Genomic DNA, 19,938 nt, shown 5'->3' with positions numbered 1-19,938 from the left:
TTTTTCCTTTTTAATTCTAAATAGTTTCGTAAAAACACTTCTTTTTATTATCTTTATATTTTCGAGCTACTTTTATAACTTGTTTTCTTAGATTGTTTATGTTCGCACCAGCAGACACCAAATCAAATTCCTTGTATGTGTAAATGTACCTGGCAATAAACTTGATTCTTCATTTTACAGTAGTGGTTCACAATCACTTGCATGTGCAAGTGTTTTATTTGAGTAGAGGAATTATCAGAAATATCCCCTTTAATACCTTCTAAGGCTCTCTGAATTTACATGCAGATGTACAAGAAAAAGCCAACAACTTCAGATAAAAATAACTAGATTTCTCCACCAGAGATCAACATCTGTAAGTCGAGTTTTTCTTAATCACCTAACCCTGTTAAGGAAACCAGGTGTCAATTCACACAACGTGTAAGACATTAGTTTTATCCCGTAAACCGAGGATAAAAGGATTTCCTAAGTGCATTTAAACACAATGAATGTGTGACAGATGCAGATCACAGCAGAACATTTTGTCAGCCTGACACAGAGGTGATGATTAAGACTGAGGTGTCAACAGTCTGTGGATTGACCAGACTGTGTGTGTGTATGTGTGTGTGTGTGTGTGTGTGTGTGTGTGTGTGTGGGGGGGGTGAGTTTGTCTGTCTGTGTGCGTGTCAAGGGGGATGGAAAGTGTGCAATCATCTAACCTATGGCAAACTCATGAGTGTGCTGTTGAAGACACTTCCTCTCCAAATAAAATGCTGAAACACACACACACACACACACACACACACACACACACACACACACACACACACACACACACACACACACACACACACACACACACACACACACACACACACACACACGCACATACACACATTAAGCTGATGAGATGTTTTCTGAAGGGCTCCTCCTCAGCAGAGGTGGCACAAGCCTTTTAGCAGCTACTTATGACCCTCCATCCCCTTTACAATACACTCTCACACACAGCCTCCAGGCAACCGACTCTCTCCCTCCCTATTTTTTTCAAAGCCTGATTTCTTTTCATCAAGTCTGTATCTTCCCCTTTTCTCATCCCCACCTTTCTTCTCCGCTGGATACTCTCGTTTGTGTCAAATCCAATCCCCTTTTTCCTTCCAGCCTCTGTGTCTTTCTCTCTGCTCCTCCTCACATCTTTGTCTCCTTTACATTATCTTCTATCCAGCCTCTTTTTTCTACCTCTTTCACCATTGACTATCTTTGTCCCTATCCCTCTTTTATTTGCCTTTTTTCCCCTAAATATCCTTCTCCTTTTTAAGTCACCCCCTTGCTCTTTCTTCATCCTCTATTCTCCACTCTCTTTACAGCTCTACATTGTGCTTCTTCTTCTTCTTCTTCTTCTTCTTCTTCTTCTTCTTCTTCTTCTTCTTCTTCTTCTTCTTCTTCTTCTTCTTCTTCTTCTTCTTCTTCTTCTTCTTCTTCTTCTTCTTCTTCTTCTTCTTCTTCTTCTTCTTCTTCTTCTTCTTCTTCTTCTTCTTCTTCTTCTTCTTCTTCTTCTTCTTCTTCTTCTTCTTCTTCTTTTCTGTGACCTCTTACCCTCTATTTTCCCCTTGCCTTTCTCTTCCCCGTTTCTCTTTTCACTGCCCTTTTCTCCTTCACTCTGGGTGTTGGGGCTTTGTGGAGATTCTCAGGCCCCAGTGGGACATCGAGTGAGAGAAAGAACTGAAAAGCAAATTGTGGTGCAATAGAGGGAGGGGAGATGAACGGAAGAAATCCGAGAACAAAGGTGGGAAGAAAAGGATAGGATAGGTCTATATAAAGGAGAGGATCAAATGTCTGTGCGGTCATGTTATGCAATAATGTATGTACAGCAGGTTTTGCTGGATCTCAACATTAAACTCATGCATTGTCTTAAAAACATGAAGACTTTTCATTGCCTTCAGGGCATCATTTGATCTCAGTATCACTTCATCGCATTTGGATTGAGTTCATTCTTTCCAATAGGACATATTTGAAAACAAGAATAGTTTTCAATCAGCCATCCAATTTAATGCAATGGAAACTGTAGGGGGGTGACTTTTCCTTTGCCCACAAGAGGCCCATATAGTCAGCCTTTATCTACATGCCATGTGGGACCCATTGGGCCCATATGGACACCACACTGGGAATCCAGTCTTAGCCTGTTCTTATAGGCCTCATTTACCCCTTATAGGGCCCAATATGTTCACTGGAAATGTGCCAAGTGTGGACACCAATGGTTTCTATTTTTCTGAAAAGATATACTGATTATGACTCACAGATATCTAAACCACATTCATTCAAAGAAGATAATACATTGACACACGTGGATAGATTTATAGTGTTCCTTTTACAGGCCAGATTCAACAGGAAATACTTTTATTGATTTTATTGTGCATCATTTACATCCACAGCTAACTCTTTGTCTAAACACAGACAGAAGTATATTCTTTATGGAAAAGGGTGTGCATGTTGGGACAATGCAGCAAATCAGAATTGACCTGTTCTAGAGCCCCAAAAAATGTGTTGCTTTTTTTTTGTAACATGGATTAATCATAACTTTAGTGCTTTAGTTCTCTTCTCCCAATACTAGACAAATCAATATTTTTTTTATGGATCAAATGACTGTGAATCTGTGTGGTGTGTATAGTTTAGAATTGGTAGCTATGGAGAAGAACAAGCCCTGTCAGTCAACTTAGCTATTAGCATTCAAAGACACTCATAATTCAATATCACATCTTTCTTGACTGTTGATTTACGGACAATATGGAGGAACAAAAAGCAAAAGTGAACCTGAAGTTCTCGAACAAAACATAAAATGAATCACCAAGCATCTCTGATTTCATCTCCTCTCTTTTCCTTTCAGACCAACTTAATGGGGAACCATCAAATGAGAGTTATATTCGAAATTGCTGACATGACATCAAAGCTAGAAAAATCAGTGTGTCTACTATCCTGTCTTTCTTCTCGCCAACCCCCTACTCTCTCTTAGCTGCCCATTTTTCTCTATGTATGGGTTCATTCAGCCCTGATTGGAGTGTGTGTATGTGTGTTTGCGTTTTAATTTTTTTCGGTGACGTCTCTAATGGTGATAGGGGGTGATTTGAAGTGTGATTACACACTGTGTGCGTTTGTGTGTTTGTTTGTGAATGTGTAAGGATGCGATTTCACAACAGCCTTATGGTCTCATCAGCCACCATATCGGCCAAATCGCCTATGTGAGTTGGGGAAATTGCTTGCCTGGTGTGTGTGTGTGTGTGTGTGTGTGTGTGTGTGTGTGTGTGTGTGTGTGTGTGTGTGTGTGTATGTTGTCCCTCGCTGTCTCATTTGCATGTTCAAACAGGATTAAGTGTATTGAGAGAATCAGCAATAAACAGCTCTTTGACAGGAGACAAATAAAGCAGATTAGCATTGCAGATCAGATAACGCCAGGAGGGGAAGCTAGCTCTCACCCTGTTAATGTCTTTGTTGTGTGTGTCCGTGTGTATGTGTGTGTTTGTTTGACCAGTAAAGCTTGAGGTTTGCTTGTGTGTCACAGCTAAATAAAGGTGAATGAAGGTGACGTGAATCTCCTCCAAAACTACAGATTGCAACAGCAGCACCTACAGGCGCACTGTGAACACTTGAACTGTGATTGGCCGGCTTGAGCTCTTTCCGTTTTTTTTATTTAACTGATTGTGGTGATTGTTAATGGAAAATGTAACCCGTCTATCTACACCCCCATCCCCAACAAGTTTGCAGGGTTATTTGAATCAATTTCCATCTCAAACCCATACAGAGTTCACACAGATGACATCATCTGGGCTATTTGTCTGACTGCCTTCACAACCACAGAACACACTGCACAATTGCCTCCACAGGCCAAGTAGCACTCCTCCAGACACGTAAAATCGGTTGAGTGCCGTTTTAATCATTTTTAGCCATTACTATAAGTGGCAGAAGAAAAGCATAGTGGCATCTCATTGCTGGTCAGTGCACAATCCACTCTGCCACAAGATGATGTGGGCTTTTTAAAGACAGACAAATGACCACATACAAACAAAGAGTAATTAACCAATCAGAGCTGTGAAATTATTTTTTTTGTTTGCTCATCTGGAAAATGAAATCTGACAAGCAGTGAAATTGTGTGTGTGCTTCAGTGTGTACAGTTTATGCATTGAAACAAGGGAAATTGCCTCTGCTTGCCTGAGAGGACATCCACATGTGTGCAAATGCAAAATACTTAGCGTTAATGTATTTATATTTGGGGGTTCTCTTAGGTCTACCTAAGGGATTTCTTCACTGTGGAACACCGGAAGTAAGAGAACACTGCAATTATACTCTTTCTAATTTTTGGGGATTTGATGCTTTGCTCAAACACACCTTGACAGTGACCAGAGGGCACCACTCCACCTAGTAGTCCAGACTCTGTATTTTTGTTCTGGTAGGGACTTGAACCAGTACCCTTTGGTTCCGAAGCTAAGTCCCTGAGCTACTGCCTCCCTAAAGATGGAACAGCAATAGGCTTATAGGCTACTCATTGGTAATGAGCGGGAGTTGCAGCCCAGCATCACCTGCTGAGTGCCTTGTAATTCTCTACAGCTCAAACTACAGTGGAAACAAAGCTATACTTTATGCAAATGTCCTCTGACGAAGAGTGAGCCAATGCTTGTTTTGATTCCGACAGAAACTAAAGGTTGAAGTTGTGTAAACTAGTCAAATTGGGTTAGCTTAAAGCGCAGATGCATCTATTCTGTTCTCAAGATGGGGTTAAAACAGGATATGAAGAACTTTTCAGTCAGGGCAGAGTATGTAACTATGTGCTCATGCAACACATCCACAGAAGTATTTGCCCTTGGAGCCTTTTCACCGAAAACAGCTAAACACTGCAGTTGGAAACAAAGTTGACTTGAGTGGAGTTTGTATGCTAGAAACCAAATGAATGAGCGGAAAAGCAAAATAGATCTTAGGAGGCCAACAGAGTCCATCAATGATAATTTTCTGTGACACCATTCACATATCACTAAGTCATTTCATCTTTTGTTGATAGTGAAACAGGGATTAACGTTGCTTTTAATACAACATTGGAAATATGTAAAAGTCACTTTGAATGTCATGTCTCTGATGTGATGAGCCCCTGATAGCTTAATGTAGCTTTGTTTTCTAACTTGAATACGGGTGTGAATACGCACCCCATATTACTTAATGTTACCAAGAAACAAACTAAATACTTGGAAGACTAAATACAACCTGCTTTCTGCTTTCAGTGTGCTCAAGGTTTGGACATCTTGAAATAGTAAGCCATCACAAGCAACAGGCAGCATAAAATGAAATTACTTCAGCTTTTGGTACGCAGCCCATGTTTAGAGGTTACCAAGCATTTCATAAGAAAATCCAGAACTATACTCTGTATCATTGCCTAGCTGCACTCTTCACCTCTGCCACCGCTTCCATCTTCATTGCCCTGAGCCATCATTTCACCCTCAGTCACCCTCCTCTCCCTGCTCTATCTCACCACTGGACTCTATCATATCCACCCATCATCCTCCCATCCACCCCCAAAGGCCCCTTACCATCCTCTTAACTCAGCTAGCCATCACACACTCCTAAAAGGGTCTTGAATTCTCTTCCAATGAGCGTCTTTGCATATGTGTGTATGACAGTAGGGGTGAGGTGGGGTGCAATGATCCATAGGTTCCAGACTGTTGCACGCCATGAAGGTACCCTGGGTTGGGCCACATGCTCTATGCCCCACCCCCCATTAAACAAACTCATACACAGACACACACTCCATATGAGTCCATGGCGTGGTGAATGTCGCACCAGATGGCTAGCACTCGATCTGAGATATCTTTGTGACCCCAAAGAAACCCAAGTGGGAGGTTTTGTGTGTGTGTGTGTGTGTGTGTGTGTGTGTGTGTGTGTGTGTGTGTGTGTGTGTGTGTGTGTGTGTGTGTGTGTGTGTGTGTGTGTGTGTGTGTGTGTTTGTGTGTATGTGAGGGACCTGTCCCATTAAGAAATAAGTGGTGCTGTCCACCAAAGCATTCTGTGCATCGTTGGAGTGTCCAAAAGACAATTGGAAAGACAAAAATGCTTTTAATGAGGGAAACACCGGCCTTTGATTTTAAGATAGTTGTTGTTCTAACCCAATTACATATTATTACATATACAATATTCTATTTCAGCAATCATTTAGAAATAAATATTTCAGCAACCATTGGATGGGTTGCCATAAGGTTTTGTGTAGACATTCATGAAGATGGATCCATAAGACTTTGGTGATCGTCTAACTCCCTCTATTCCTCTATCAACCCTAGCAGTCCAATTTTTCCAAATACATTATATTGTAAAATGTCTCACAATCTACTGATCATCTTCAGGGATCCTATGACTTTTATGTTTTATAAAACTTAGCATGTTGGAGTGATTATATTTAGTCAAACAAGATTGAAATGTAATGGTTCCAAAATGAGCCGATATATCCAGTGTTTTTCTAAATATAAAATAATAATATAAGAAATTATGATCTAAGAATAATTACTTTATATGACTTAACTCATAAACTTGTATTTATTCAGCTTCATTTGGTTTTATGGCATTCATGTTCGGTTCAGCGAGAATCTAAACCAATGTCATGTTATTCACATTATGTGAAAGATATTTAATTAAAGAACCTGGATTGTCTGTTCACGGTGTTTTGCCACATGAGTTTGGATCCAGACCAAGTGACTGGTTGTTAGTTGTGAGTTATTTTATTATAAGGACTCAAACGTGGGGATGGTGTCAGAAAATGCTGTCTTTAGCTCTCTCAATGCTATTTTATTTTTAAACTCTTTGTTGATTTTAAATCCATCCGGATTGTATGAGCACACTGATGTTGGGAACCTTATTTATGTTAATTTTATGCATTACAAATACTTACTTGTTTTCCTTGTATGAGAACAGTTTACTTTTTAGGGTCTTATATCCTGAAATACCCTTTGCAAAAGTCATTTTTCACAGTAAGAGCGCCTGAATTATGCTGCATATTTGCCTAAAAGTTCTTGAAAATCATCCAAAAATGTTGTAGGACTCATGATGTCCTGACAAAATCTTATGAAAAGAATAACATGGACACTGTCTTTTTAAGGCTAGAACATGTTTTTGTATTATGTAAATTACATTGAAATACTTTTCTACCAAGTCACAGCTCTGGACATTTCAGATGATCAGATTTGTTCATAAGTTATATTTCCGAATCTGAAGTTGAAATGAAATGTTGATAATTTCTGCTCCATAAATTCAGTCCATTTTCCATCACACAATCATAATAGCAGTTACATTCTGTTTCTATCCATTTTTTGCATTTCCTTTGTATTCACTGTTCCATTTCAGCAGACAGTAAATGCTTTTTTGAAAAATCTAAAAGGCACATGGAAACATACAGACACCCATCCAATCTGGCTAGGATTTCCTTGACATTTAAAATAGCACCATCATCTGCCCAATGTTTACTAATCACTTCACTACACAAGAAATGTCTCATAATATGATAGAGAGAATTCCCCAAATAAGGAATGAACTTGAGAAAAAAATATATTGTCCTGCATTTTTTCCCCATAAAAACAGCTTCTCCCTTTGTTTATTTGAACTATGTTCGCATCCACTTGAGCTTACGCTTGGCTGCATGTTTACATCCATGTGATATGCAAAACCAAACTAATAAACAAACAATATCCAATCAGGCACAGCTGTGAAATTGGGTTTAAATGTGTCCCTTTCTCTTGTCAACAATAGATAAATGGATGAAATGTGACAGGCTGGGCTTAATTTTTGAATTTGTTGGTGTGTGTGTGTGTGTGTGTGTGTGTGTGTGTGTGTGTGTGTGTGTGTGTGTGTGTGTGTGTGTGTGTGTGTGTGTGTGTGTGTGTGTGAGTGTGTAAGTGTAGGGGGGTTACAACACTCATATTGCTCTGCACTCTCGCTAATGACTGATAACATGAAAAGTGCAAGGTGTCAGCTCCAATCGTTCACTGCAATTATCAGATTGGTTCACTAAACACACGCACACAGTACACGTGCATAGTATTGACTTATGATCACATCATTATGTGTTACTGTGCAGAAATACAGCACGGTTTACATATGCACAAACTGCGAATGATAGGAGCAAGTGTGTCTGAGTCATATCTGTAGGTCATCTTTAAGCAAGACAAACTGACTTTTCACAGCTGTGTGTACAAGCCAAGTGTTTGAATGTCCCACAATAATTAGAACATTTTAATACATACAAAACCTTTATCAACAATATTAATATAAAATATGTACAAAATTTGCTATATTACTACAGTATTCCCAGTAATAATACTCCGACAATACTAATTCAGTACCTGCACAGTGTACCATTGCAGTATCAATAGTACTAAAACTGCATCCTGCAATGCTCATACAGTATGCGTACAGCGCATGTAATACTAATATGGTATCCACAAAGTGTCCGCAATACTAATAAAGTATTTGCAAAGGACAAATTTAAGAAGTATTAAACCTCAACTAAAAACACATAGCAAAACACATGACTATTCAGCGCTAACTAGCCATTTTGCTAGTTAGCATAGCTAGCAATCGGTTGAGCAGCTCCAACTATTGACATAACCGTCCATATTCAGTCCCTAATATTACATGTCAAAGTTAAGTGAGGGTCACCCATAGCCACTGCTTGAAATTAGCATTTATGCAAGCAAGCTTTTCCTTCATTTTAAACTAAATTGTGTGTGTTGGAAGCTATAATTCAGAGACTGAACAGGCATTGTTTTGCTCCCTCCTGGCCACCATCTCCTCTTCCTGCTGATAATCTTCACATTTTAGTTTACAGTGTCTTTAAGCATGATTGCAATACCTGAAAGAATTATTTAATAGAATTTCAAAGGAATGCATTTACAGGTTATGATTAGATTTGTTGTCAGCCCACACAAACAACACTTTTATTTAGAGACTGAACACAGGATATATAATACCCATACTCCTTGATAGAACAAGCTCATGCTTCTGGTCTTTAGCTCATTGTATTATGTGCCACCATCCCCTTCTTCCTAATCCCTTTACATTATTCAGTGTGTGGGTGACAAATGTGTACATTAGATTCGTGTTCCATAGAAACGTATAATGTTTAGGGTCAGGTGCTTGTGTGTTAGCTCAGATTTTGAATATATTACAGTGATATTTGTTTGTGTGCGTATGTGTAAGTGTGTTTCCCCATGTTATTGTTCTAGGTATTAGAGTGAAATGAAGTGTGAAATAAGCTTTTCTGTCTCTAGAGTGTAGCTGTGGGAAGTCCCCCTCAACACATCATGCATGTTTACCACCCATCCCTTCATGTATACCCTCCCACCTTGCCCATTAGGCCCCCACTAAAGCTCACATTTGATAGCATCAAGGTGGGCATATTGTGATGGATACACTGCTGATGAATAGGCTCTCCGAAGAGAACGTGGGGGTATTATAGAATCGTAAACCCTCTGATTTATATGGTAATCTGCTCATAAGACCAAAACAGTATTATCCAATACTGTATGCGGAGAAAAAAAAGCAGCATTGGAGACTCGTATATGTGCTGCAGGGCTGACAAGAGTATGAGATGCAGGTAAATGTATGTGTGAGAAAAGTCAGGTTATTGCTGGATTGTAGATGGATCAGGTGTTTAGAAGGACAGGAAGGTCAGGTATGTACAGGAATGTTGGGAGAGTCCGAGGGCTACTGGTAGGATTTGGCCGTTGGGTTAGGGTTAGGGTTAGCATTAGCGTTAAGAAGTCAACGATTTGCTAAGAACATCAAAGACTGTTTTTTCATTGAAGATTTTTCTTTTTTTAATATTGCTAATTTAACTGTCTTCCTTCAAATAGAAGAAGAGAAGCTGCCTGGTGGTCAGGGAGACCGACAGGTTATAACAGTGTGTAGAGCCTTCATATTTTCACGTCCAACCCAGTGAATCAGGTTGAAATTTCAAAACAAATTTGGTGGTTTACTAACTGGATTTGCACTCTTATCAGTAATGATGTAAACATGCCACAAGTAAGCTTTTAAAAGCGTTATAGTATTATACCCTGTTATGTCACAGGGTCGGTTGGCTTTAACTAAATTAACAGATGCAATTGAATACACAAAAATGTTGGTTGAATGGCGAGGACAGAAAAAGACACTTGGATATAAAACAAAAGTTTAGAAGGTTGAAGCCATAGATAAGAAATATCATTTTCATCAACCTCTGTTGGCTATTTTCTGATTGCCGATTGCAAAGGACTGGTAACATGAAAAACACAACGCTACTGTGGGAAATGGAGATGCAACACATCAGTTGATTTAAGGGCTCAATCTAAGTTCATTTCTGCCAATAAATCCCTCTTAATCCTACACACTATTTCAGAGAAGTGAACACTGCAATCTCTATTATGAAATAACAATAAAATACAAGTAATAAAAGCAACTATATTTACGTTTTGAGAGGAAATTGTTAGTTATGACAATAGTATGGTTTGCCTTCAGAAGCCCAGTTCTTCCATAATAAATTAACTGTGTATTTTTTGCTTTGTCACTGATCAGAATGCGCTGTAACTAGTTCTCATTTATTTTCGAGTAGCTAAAGCACCTGTTGTGATACTTAGAGGTTTAGTCCTTGTTCTTCTCCTAAAATTTCGTACTGACTGCAAAGACATGCTTATGTGTAGACTTTAGGAATGATCACAGAGCGTTGATAATACTTAGGTAATTTTTTTCTGGCTTGAAACGTGTCCCATCAAATGAAACAGCAACATTGGGAAAATGTTCCAATAACAACATTGGGGTGGCAAAATGAGGGGGAAGGTTAAAGTACAGGACTGAGGCCACTTACACTTCAGAATGCAATTTCCAGCCTGTACTAGGTAATGTGTGCAGTGGATTACATTTTTAATCCACAACCGTGCCCTTAAGGGCCAGTACTCCAACCCAACAGTGGATCTCCATTAGTTGAAACCTCCAGGGGAACGTCACAGCCTCACCTTGCCCCAAGGCCCTGCTCCAGTTTTCCTTTATTAGCAGAGGACAGACAAAGACACTTGTCAGCATCCACATTCACCCAAGCATACACACACACACACACACACACACACACACACACACACACACACACACACACACACACACACACACACACACACACACACACACACACACACACACACACACACACACACACACACACACACATGGGTGAAAGGTTAAGCATGCTTTTTTAAATCCTAAAACAAAAAGGACAGTAACTCACTCTTATTCATGGTGTATTTTTAATAATGAATAATCATAATATCTATGATGAGGATGCTCAAGTGGTCAGATGGGAGGTCTGCAAATCATTAATTTCCACCCTGATGCAAAATACTAAAAAATATCCGCTGATACATTTATCAACATCAGACACAACAAATTTGAAATCCTGGTGACGCACACTTTTCTTCCATGTCTTTGTTTCCTCTCCTGAATTGGACCCCCACCCATAACCCTCCTCCTCTCCAGCTGTTAAACCAATTAAATGCTCAAAGAGGGTAGACTGCCCACTATCCTGTTGAGAAAAATACATGCAATAAAAGCCTTCTCTGTGCAAAGCCATTGTGCCCCAGCGGCAAGGACGCCATCTTTAATTATGGCCTACGCCCCCACCCTTCTCCTCGCTGAATAGAAGTGGGCTGTAGGTACAGACATCCACTGGCGCTGGATCAGGTTTTTGTGATTTGTGTTTTGAGCGCGCAGCTAAAAGGTGAACTGGTGGTTGGCGCTGAGAAAGCATTACAGAATGATTTGGAAAGCTTGGGTATTTGTATGTTTTAGAGGAAAATAAAAGTTTAAAAAGAGAGAATAAGGTGAGGAATATATAACTATAGGTATGATATTTGATGTGCAGGCACTTTGATAATGCTAAACCATCAAATCTGAATCACAGAGGAGAGGGATTTGAGGAAAAAGATTGATACAGATTGTGTGGGAGGGAAAGAGATAGAAAAGGTTGTTAACTGTCAGTTTTATGGGTTTTTGTGAGAAAAAAAAGACACAGAAAGCGCTTCAGTGAAAGCAAAGAAAAAAAGATGTGGAGTCAGTGGTGGTAAAGAGCGATAACATCAGAAAGAGAAAGGGAAATGGGGGCGTACAGAGGCCCGTGCCCCTCCTAGTGCCCTGTGCCTTGAGGGGGGACCCAGGGCAGGACTTGGGAATGCGAGGCATGAGGGTGGGGAACAAAGCCGACTACTGTCCCCCAGAGAGAAGCCTTGTTCTTGGTCAGGGGGGTACATAAGTCAGCCGGTCAAATGTATGAATGTAGGGATCGATGGCCGACCGACTGTCTGGGCTGGATGCTGGTTCCCTGGCTGGCAGGCCTGCTTGCCCACGGAGCAGGCATGTAAAGGAACCAGGGCAGGTCTGGGGAATGCGAGGCATGATGGGGGAACAAAGCTGGCTACTGTCCCCCGGAGAGAGGCCCTGTCCTGGGCTACAGGGCATGAGGAGTCAGCCTCTCTGGATGGATGGACAGAGGGATAAATAGATGATACTTATTTGGCTAAATTAGTTCCTCCTCTTTATCCTGATGTCCACATAAAATCAATGGCAGATTCTATCGTGTTTTTATTTATTTTTTTATCAACTTTACCCAATTACGATTAATTGAAAAATGTTTGTTTAAATAAACAGTATTCTGTTTTCTAGTAAATGTGAAAGTCAAGTGTATTGCCAAAGAAGAATTTTGAAATAAAATATTGGCAAAGATGGTATCGTTGTCCAAAAAACCTGGATGAAGTTTGTAATTTAAACTCCTACTGATTACTGCTACTACTTCCTCCAGCTTCTCAGCTCTACAGTAACTCTCCTCTTTTAATGCTGTGTGAAGGACTGTATAAAAAAAGAATATACTGTGTATAGGACTGGCTGAAGGAGTGAATTCTATAACTGAAAGCCTGAGTAAATGTAGATCTCAATGTAAGGTTTAATAATGTAGAAGGAAAGACTGAATAGTCATTTTGACAGTACACTCCTTCATTCCAGATGCATCCCAACGTCTACTGCCAACCTGATATGTGCCACATTGTTGCATTCAATGATTGAATAAAACATTTGAAATATTATTATCCTTAATTAATAAAATCGTATGGAGGAAAAATATAGGGTGAGACAGTACAAGACATGACAAGACTTTGTTCCATCATTCTATCCAATAACTGAAATGCTTATGCTGTTAAGGGTCACAGGCTTTATCTCCCCATAAGGTCCTATTGTGGGTTAAAAGTGTGCTATACTAATATATATATAGAATATACTTATATACTAATCCATCATGTGTTAAGTCAAGTGAAGCCATAACACTTGAACAACCTTTTAAAAGCAACACAAGCTGAGAAGTGCTACACCAATTGAAAAAATATATTCCTTCAAGACTAGTATCCCTGTTCACGCACGACTGCGTGGCCACACACAGCTCCAACACCATCATCAAGTTTGCTGACGACACGACCGTCATCGGCCTGATCACAGACGGCGAAGAGACGGCATACAGAGAGGAGGTCAGAGCCCTGACATCTTGGTGCCAGGAGAACAACCTCCATCTCAAAGTCAGCAAAACAAAGGAGCTGATTGTGGACTACAGGAAGAGGCAGAGAGAGACACACACACCCATCACCATCGACGGGACTCCTGGAGAGAGTCACCAGCTTCAGGTTCCTCTTTGTAAACATCAGTGAGGACCTGACATGGACACATCACACCAGGGTCATATCCAAGACGGCTAGACAGCGGCTCTTCTTCCTCCGAGAGAGTATCCTGACTGGCTGCATCACGGCCTGGTATGGCAGTTGCACCGCCCTCAACCGTAAGACTATACAGAGGGTGGTGAAAACTGCTCAGCACATCACCAGGACGGAGCTGCCATCCATGGAGGACCTCTACACCCAGCGGTGTAGGAAGAAGGCCGGTAGGATATTAAAGGACCCCCATCAACCCAGCAACAATCTGTTCTGTCTGCTGCCGTCAGGCAGACAGTACCGCAGCATCCGGACCAAGACCACCAGACTCAGGGACAGTTTTATACCACAGGCTATAAGACTGCTGAACTCCTGAGTTCTGTGAATGTCTACTCACATCTGTTTATAGTAAACACATACATACATATATAGATATATATATATATCTATATATTATACACATCTGCCATAAATATCTGTTTATACGTAATATGTGCATCTGTCTATACCTCCTCATACAACAGTTTAAAGTATTTAAATTACCATACAGTATATTTAAATAATTTCAATTTATTCTACATATGTATATATTTGACATCTTTACATCTTTATTGTTGTTATTGTATATATTGTATATTTTCTTCTCTAATTTTTGCACTATTTTATTTATCTTATTTGCACTGTGTATGTTGAGTTGTTGGAGGAGCATGGGATACAAGATTTTCATTGCCAACATATACGCTGTATCTGCTGTGCATATGACAAATAAAACCTTTGAACCTTTTGATGAAGTAGGAGGGGGGTTGCAAAAAATTGGTCCTTATTTATACAACTATGGGTAGGAAAATTCAGCCTTGGATTAACAGTAATGCTGTTTAGATTAGGCTGGATGGCTTGAACTGACCCATTTATTAAAATTATGTTCGTAAACTTTGATAGTTGCAATTTTTTGGCCTTCCTCTCTTCCATCCACAAAACCTGAAAATAATTTTTAAAAATGTTGAAGTTGTTTATTGGATTAAAAAGAGCATTTTCCATAAAAGACATACAGAATTTAAACAGCAGAGTTGGTCATGTACAACTAGTGTTTGCACATGACCAACTGCGTCTGAATTCCTGCAGCGTTAGGAAATCCACATTGTGTTGTAAGGTATATAAAGTTGCTTGAATTATTGTACATATTCCTGGTTTGAGACAAGCACTTCATTGGCAATATACTCACCCCTTTCATGATGCTTGTGAAGATGGTGAACATGATGACATGAACTATAAACTGTGCATTATTAATTATCCTCATATGTACAGACATGGGCTAAGAAAGTTATCTCAAAGAAATGAACTCATTTTGCACTTTGGTTTTGCTCAGGTATCCACTTTGTGGTGGAGTTCTTTGTGATAGAACAGTCACAAAGAAACAATGGAAGCACATTGAGAGAAAACAGTAGGTTCTTTGTCTCAGACTATAGCTATAGGCTGAACATGGACATAATTAATAGTGAATTGTGCAATGCACCCACAACTTTCTTCTCCATCCAGTTAGACCAACTAATTGCCAGTGTTACCATGGTTATCACAGGTAATTCCAGGTTATTAATGTCTAATGTGCCGTCACCCTTTCATTATCCCATCCAGAGTCAGGAAAGTGGCACAGCTTTCTGGGCCCTGTACAGAGGCAGTCTCTGAGGGCCCCTCCCCATCAATTTTTATTTTTTTACAAATACAGAGATTTACATAAGCGTCCACTTCTAGCCAAACAGCCGATTATCATTTAAAGGACCACTGTTTAAAGTTGAGGGGGAATTTTTGGAATAAATGTAAAAGCATTTTTTATTCAACCATAACGTTTCATTGAAGCTGTATTTGATCTGGTGTTATTTAGTTGTTTTCAATTATTAATAAAAACACTTTTAGTGGGGCCCTTCAAGTCTTTGGAGCCTGTAAATGTGACGCTGTCCTTCGTCACAGACAAGTATTTTCTCTCTTTTGCCCTTTTTATTTTATGTTTGTCTCATGCCTCAATCATCCCCCCAAGATCAATTAAGTTTAGTATCCTTGTATTTCTTTTTCATTGTGTTCTCCAAAACACTAAGATTTAAATTGCTGTGATGGAGATGGAAAATTGGAGCTTGGGAAATACAGAAGTACTTTGTTCTAAAGAGATTGGAGAGAGCTTGACTGAGTCGATTACATTAAGTCAAATTAAGTTGACTCGTCAAAGTTAAGAGTGGGATAAGGAAACCAGAGTCAAAACAATTTGTGAAATGAACAGAAACTCCTTACACAGGTTATATACTTCGGATCAGCACATATTTTAAGAGATTTGTATAATTATTAAGTAGGAATTCAAGCAACCAGTATTATTTATAAGTATGGACAATTCAATTACTCTGTCTTTATTTGGAGGAGGGGGAAATGTCTCTTTTCTTTACTATCATGCAAGCTAACGTCGACTTTCAGCATTTTTAAATAAGCAATTTCATAATGGCAAATGATAGGAAAAGTGTTCTATACCCCCATGCCAAATAACTGCAAATGCTAAATATTGCTGTGAGTCTTTAATATTCAAAATATGAAAGTGACAATTCCCCCTGCTCGGTTCATAGACCAAGCAAAAAAAAAAAAAAAGTACATTTACCACAACTTTTTGCAAAAAAACGAAGTGTTGTTCCAAGTGTCTTTTTTCATTAGCAGGATAAAACATAGTTCAATTGACATAGACATTGACATAATGGCAACATACTGCAACTCAAAATGTAGTTTCAGTGAAATGCAAGTTCATATTGTGGCTTTGCTCCAAGCCTGCTTTAAAGAACATGATTACAAAAAACACATGGAGATGTTAACAAGCCATTTTCTCTCCACTTCTGGTTGCCTAGATGGAGACCAATCAGAAAGAGGCAGAATGGCCAATCAGAAACAGTAGCCTTGGAAATAGCCAATTAGGCCTGTTTGTCTGTGAGGACAAAGGAAGTAATATTGCAGAGTGATTGCACCAGCGCCTGGCTACACAAACATGCTCAAATGACACCTCGCTTGTTGCCTTTCAACTCTAATTTTCCAGGAGTGTAAGATCTTGATTGCATCGGTGGCAGCTAGAGAGGACGTCTCATTATTGCACCAAAACAATCGCCACCTCAGAGGCAAAAAACAGAGATTTTGTTTTCATTAGGGACTTATTGAGTCTCGGGTTCTCAAGTCAAGGCCAGCACACATGCACAACCACACACATGCACCATGGCTCTAGACTGGCAATTTTATTCAAAAGATTTGTACCTTACTCCAGTCCACTTAATGAAGCTGTAAATTTAAAGACATGAGAGCCTTTACAGTGCTCCTCTGAGAGCTGCTACAATGATCCTGGGACCGAGCTGGTTAATTAACTGATTATTTGCTTGGCTGGAAGCCACTGAGAAATGAGGTGAATATGAAGAGAGACAGGAAGGAGGGAAAAAAAGAGGACATAGGGGGAAAGGACAGAACAGAATGGGAAGCAAGTGGGTAAAGAGACCATAGATGCGGAACATTGGGCAGAAAACAGTAAGGAATATTAGAGAGAAAATTAAGAAGACAGGGAAAAATAACATTAAAGCATGGTAAGATAACAAAGGAAAAGACATTAGGAGTGAAAAGGAGGAAATTATGTAAAAAAGAGTAGGTATCTGGCATCAACATGTTTCAGTTATCTGTAGTATTGCTGCATTATGACTTCCATCCACTGGTGGCAGCACTGAGTGCACTGCAGAAGAGCAGCAGAGCCATTTTTCCAAGTACATGGTAAATTCTAGGAAACCCCCCACATGAAAAAATGTTTCCCATTTGTAGAGTTGCCAAAAAGGAGTTTGTCATTTTCACTTTATTCCGATAATGTAGTGGATTACACAGTATATAAAATGTCCGTGGTCTGCCAAATAACCCTTTAGCATTTGTTCTGTTAGGGTTAGGTGAGATATTAGAACAACCATCATGTGATCCAAGAAAGCAGCAGGAAAATTCCAACCGAAAGATGTCATTTTCCCCCCAAATTCAAATACTTGTGTCTCTTATTTGATTCAATAGAAAGGAGCAAAGATGGATGTTTCACTTAGGTTTTTTTAATCATTAAATATCAAAACATATTATCCAAAAAATGTGCCTAAACACATCCTGTACCATTGAAGCTTAGCTGTTGTTTGAGTGTCCACTATTATGAACACTCTCTGTATTACTTCCTGTAATGTTAAGCGTATTGCAGCAAGTCCAAATTCTATATTGTGTGTAAACACAGTAGGTAGTTTTAAAAGACTGTTCCCGAACAAAAGGAATGAAAGACCATCCTATCAAACAGACCCATGAAGAGAGTTCAACCAGGCCAGTATTTATACAAAATGTAATATTAATTACTGCTGAAGAAAAGTGACGTATGCTCTGTTAAATCGGATATGTGATTGTTATAGCCCTTAAAAGAGAGAATGTGTGCACATGTAATGAGAGGGATGAACTTTCTTTGAATAGCTTTTTAAACCCTTCACAATATGGCTGTGTAAATGCTGTCTGAACTCCAGGCAACTTTATGGCCTATTGGAGACTTCCCATTAAATATGCGTAAAGTCTTCAAAAGATCATTTGTGTCTTATATTATCTTAAAAAGATGGTACTACAATAGGATACACACAAAGACACACTGAAGAATGCAAAGAATCACAGGTTTATGTTTGTATCATGTTCTTAGTTTATTGAGAAGTAGCTGAGGTCTCCGTTGTAACTGTTAAAGAGGCCATATCAGTCAGTCAGCAGTTAGATCTTCTTGCTGGTCCTCTTCAGCACTACAGAGCCGGATGTGGATGTCTAGAGAGAGACAGAGGAAGAGGTCAATTATTAAAACAAGGAGTCATTTATTACATTGTCTCGTTTTTATCACTGTATATATAATCAAAAGCAACAAAGTTACAAACATGTTTTCAGCTGATAGCTGTAGATACTGTATATCTACCCAATGTTATATAGAGTAGTAGAGTGCAAAATACACATTAAAGCAGCAGCAATATCAATTCTAAAACATTGTGTATAATAGTAAACCACTGTCAGAGAACATTTTCCCTTCCATCACTGAATGGGAGACAGAACTCACTTTTTTGCAAAACTCTTGACAGATTTCCACATTAGCAAACGCCTATACAACTGCAGCGTTAAAGACTCTAATGATCCCTGCGGGGGGCAGGAGTATAATAATGGCTGTCATTTCTCAGCACTCAAAGCCTCTGCAAGTATGTTTACCTCAACGAGCTTGCCCCAACGATCTCAGAGGTGTGGTGGTAATTGGGGAAGTCCACGGTCAGCTTGCCTCCATTCATGTGCACTGTCGCCTGAAAACACACGTTATAATCAATCACGGGAACCAGGATACATTCATGCATCCCACCCTTTCTTACTGGTTTGTAAACACTTTCATACTTGCATATTTACACCCTGCACAACTGGAGCTAAACAAGGCTTGAGAAACTCCAAAGCTTCAGAGTCTTTGCCTCTTACCTTGAATTTCTTTCCTCCGATGGTCTCCATGTCGGACTCCTTGTCGACGGTGAACGTGTTAGTGACCTTGGCGTTTGCGGGGTAAAGCTGGGTCCAGGTGAAGGTATTGCCGTTCTGGGTGACCTCTGTGACCAGCTTGTAGTCACGACCCTTTGCGATCACTTCATCAGGAATACCTGGAATGGGAGAAGAACAGAAGTGTGAGGCCAACGTAGTCCACAGAATCAGAGAGCACACATATAGGGAAGTATAATGCATCAGTTGCTTGTCTGAGAAAAGTTTTCTCACCAACAAGCTTGCAGAAAGCGTCATATCCCTCCTGGCTCTCAGTTTCCCATTTTCCAGCGAAGGCCATTTTGGTGGTGTTGGTGTGAGGAGGAGTGAGAGATGCTGAGGTAAGCTGAGTGAAAAGCAAGGTACTGAGACTAAGACTGCTCCCTGGTTATATACTCTACGCCTCTCGCCACCTCCCTCATCTTCATGTGATGACACCAGAGTGTAATTACAACTGAATGTGATGACTACAATGGAGGGCAATAACCTGTACAAATGGCTGTTTATGGAGTTCTCCAGCCCTGAGTAAAATGCTGACGGCTCACCGGCCAGGTCAACGAACTCTCCACCAACAGCCCTACGGTCGCACCCTTTCCTTTTACTGCCGCAGACTCGTCAAAAATCAAATAAAAATTATTGTTTGAAAATATAATCCCTTTATTTGAAA

General features: G+C 39.7%; 1 protein-coding gene across 1 annotated transcript; it reads right to left on the bottom strand.

Moving 5' to 3' along the window:
* Positions 1–18,393: 18,393 nt before the first annotated feature.
* fabp6 (fatty acid binding protein 6, ileal (gastrotropin)) lies at positions 18,394–19,736 on the bottom strand. The gene is made up of 4 exons (XM_063886413.1): positions 19,506–19,736; positions 19,218–19,393; positions 18,963–19,051; positions 18,394–18,533 (listed from the first exon to the last, which is right to left on the bottom strand). The coding sequence occupies exons 1-4, from the start codon at positions 19,570–19,572 to the stop codon at positions 18,512–18,514; spliced, it is 354 nt and encodes a 117-aa protein (XP_063742483.1). The 5' UTR covers positions 19,573–19,736; the 3' UTR covers positions 18,394–18,511.
* Positions 19,737–19,938: the final 202 nt, after the last annotated feature.

The sequence above is a fragment of the Eleginops maclovinus genome, chromosome 6 (genome assembly GCF_036324505.1).
Source record: "Eleginops maclovinus isolate JMC-PN-2008 ecotype Puerto Natales chromosome 6, JC_Emac_rtc_rv5, whole genome shotgun sequence".
Lineage (NCBI taxonomy): Eukaryota > Metazoa > Chordata > Actinopteri > Perciformes > Eleginopidae > Eleginops > Eleginops maclovinus.
The sequence above is the reverse complement of the archived record's forward strand: the minus strand, read 5'-3'. Positions and strand labels throughout refer to the sequence as shown.

What these genes read in the sequence shown, in the direction of transcription:
- fabp6 (XM_063886413.1), bottom strand. Translation starts at nt 19,572, where the DNA reads ATGGCCTTCGCTGGAAAATGGGAAACTGAGAGCCAGGAGGGATATGAC. An exon ending in CGCTTTCTGCAAGCTTGTTG is followed by an intron (nt 19,394 to 19,505) that starts GTGAGAAAACTT and finishes CTCCCATTCCAG; the next exon opens with GTATTCCTGATGAAGTGATC. An exon ending in GTTGGGGCAAGCTCGTTGAG is followed by an intron (nt 18,534 to 18,962) that starts GTAAACATACTT and finishes GTCTCTCTCTAG; the next exon opens with ACATCCACATCCGGCTCTGT.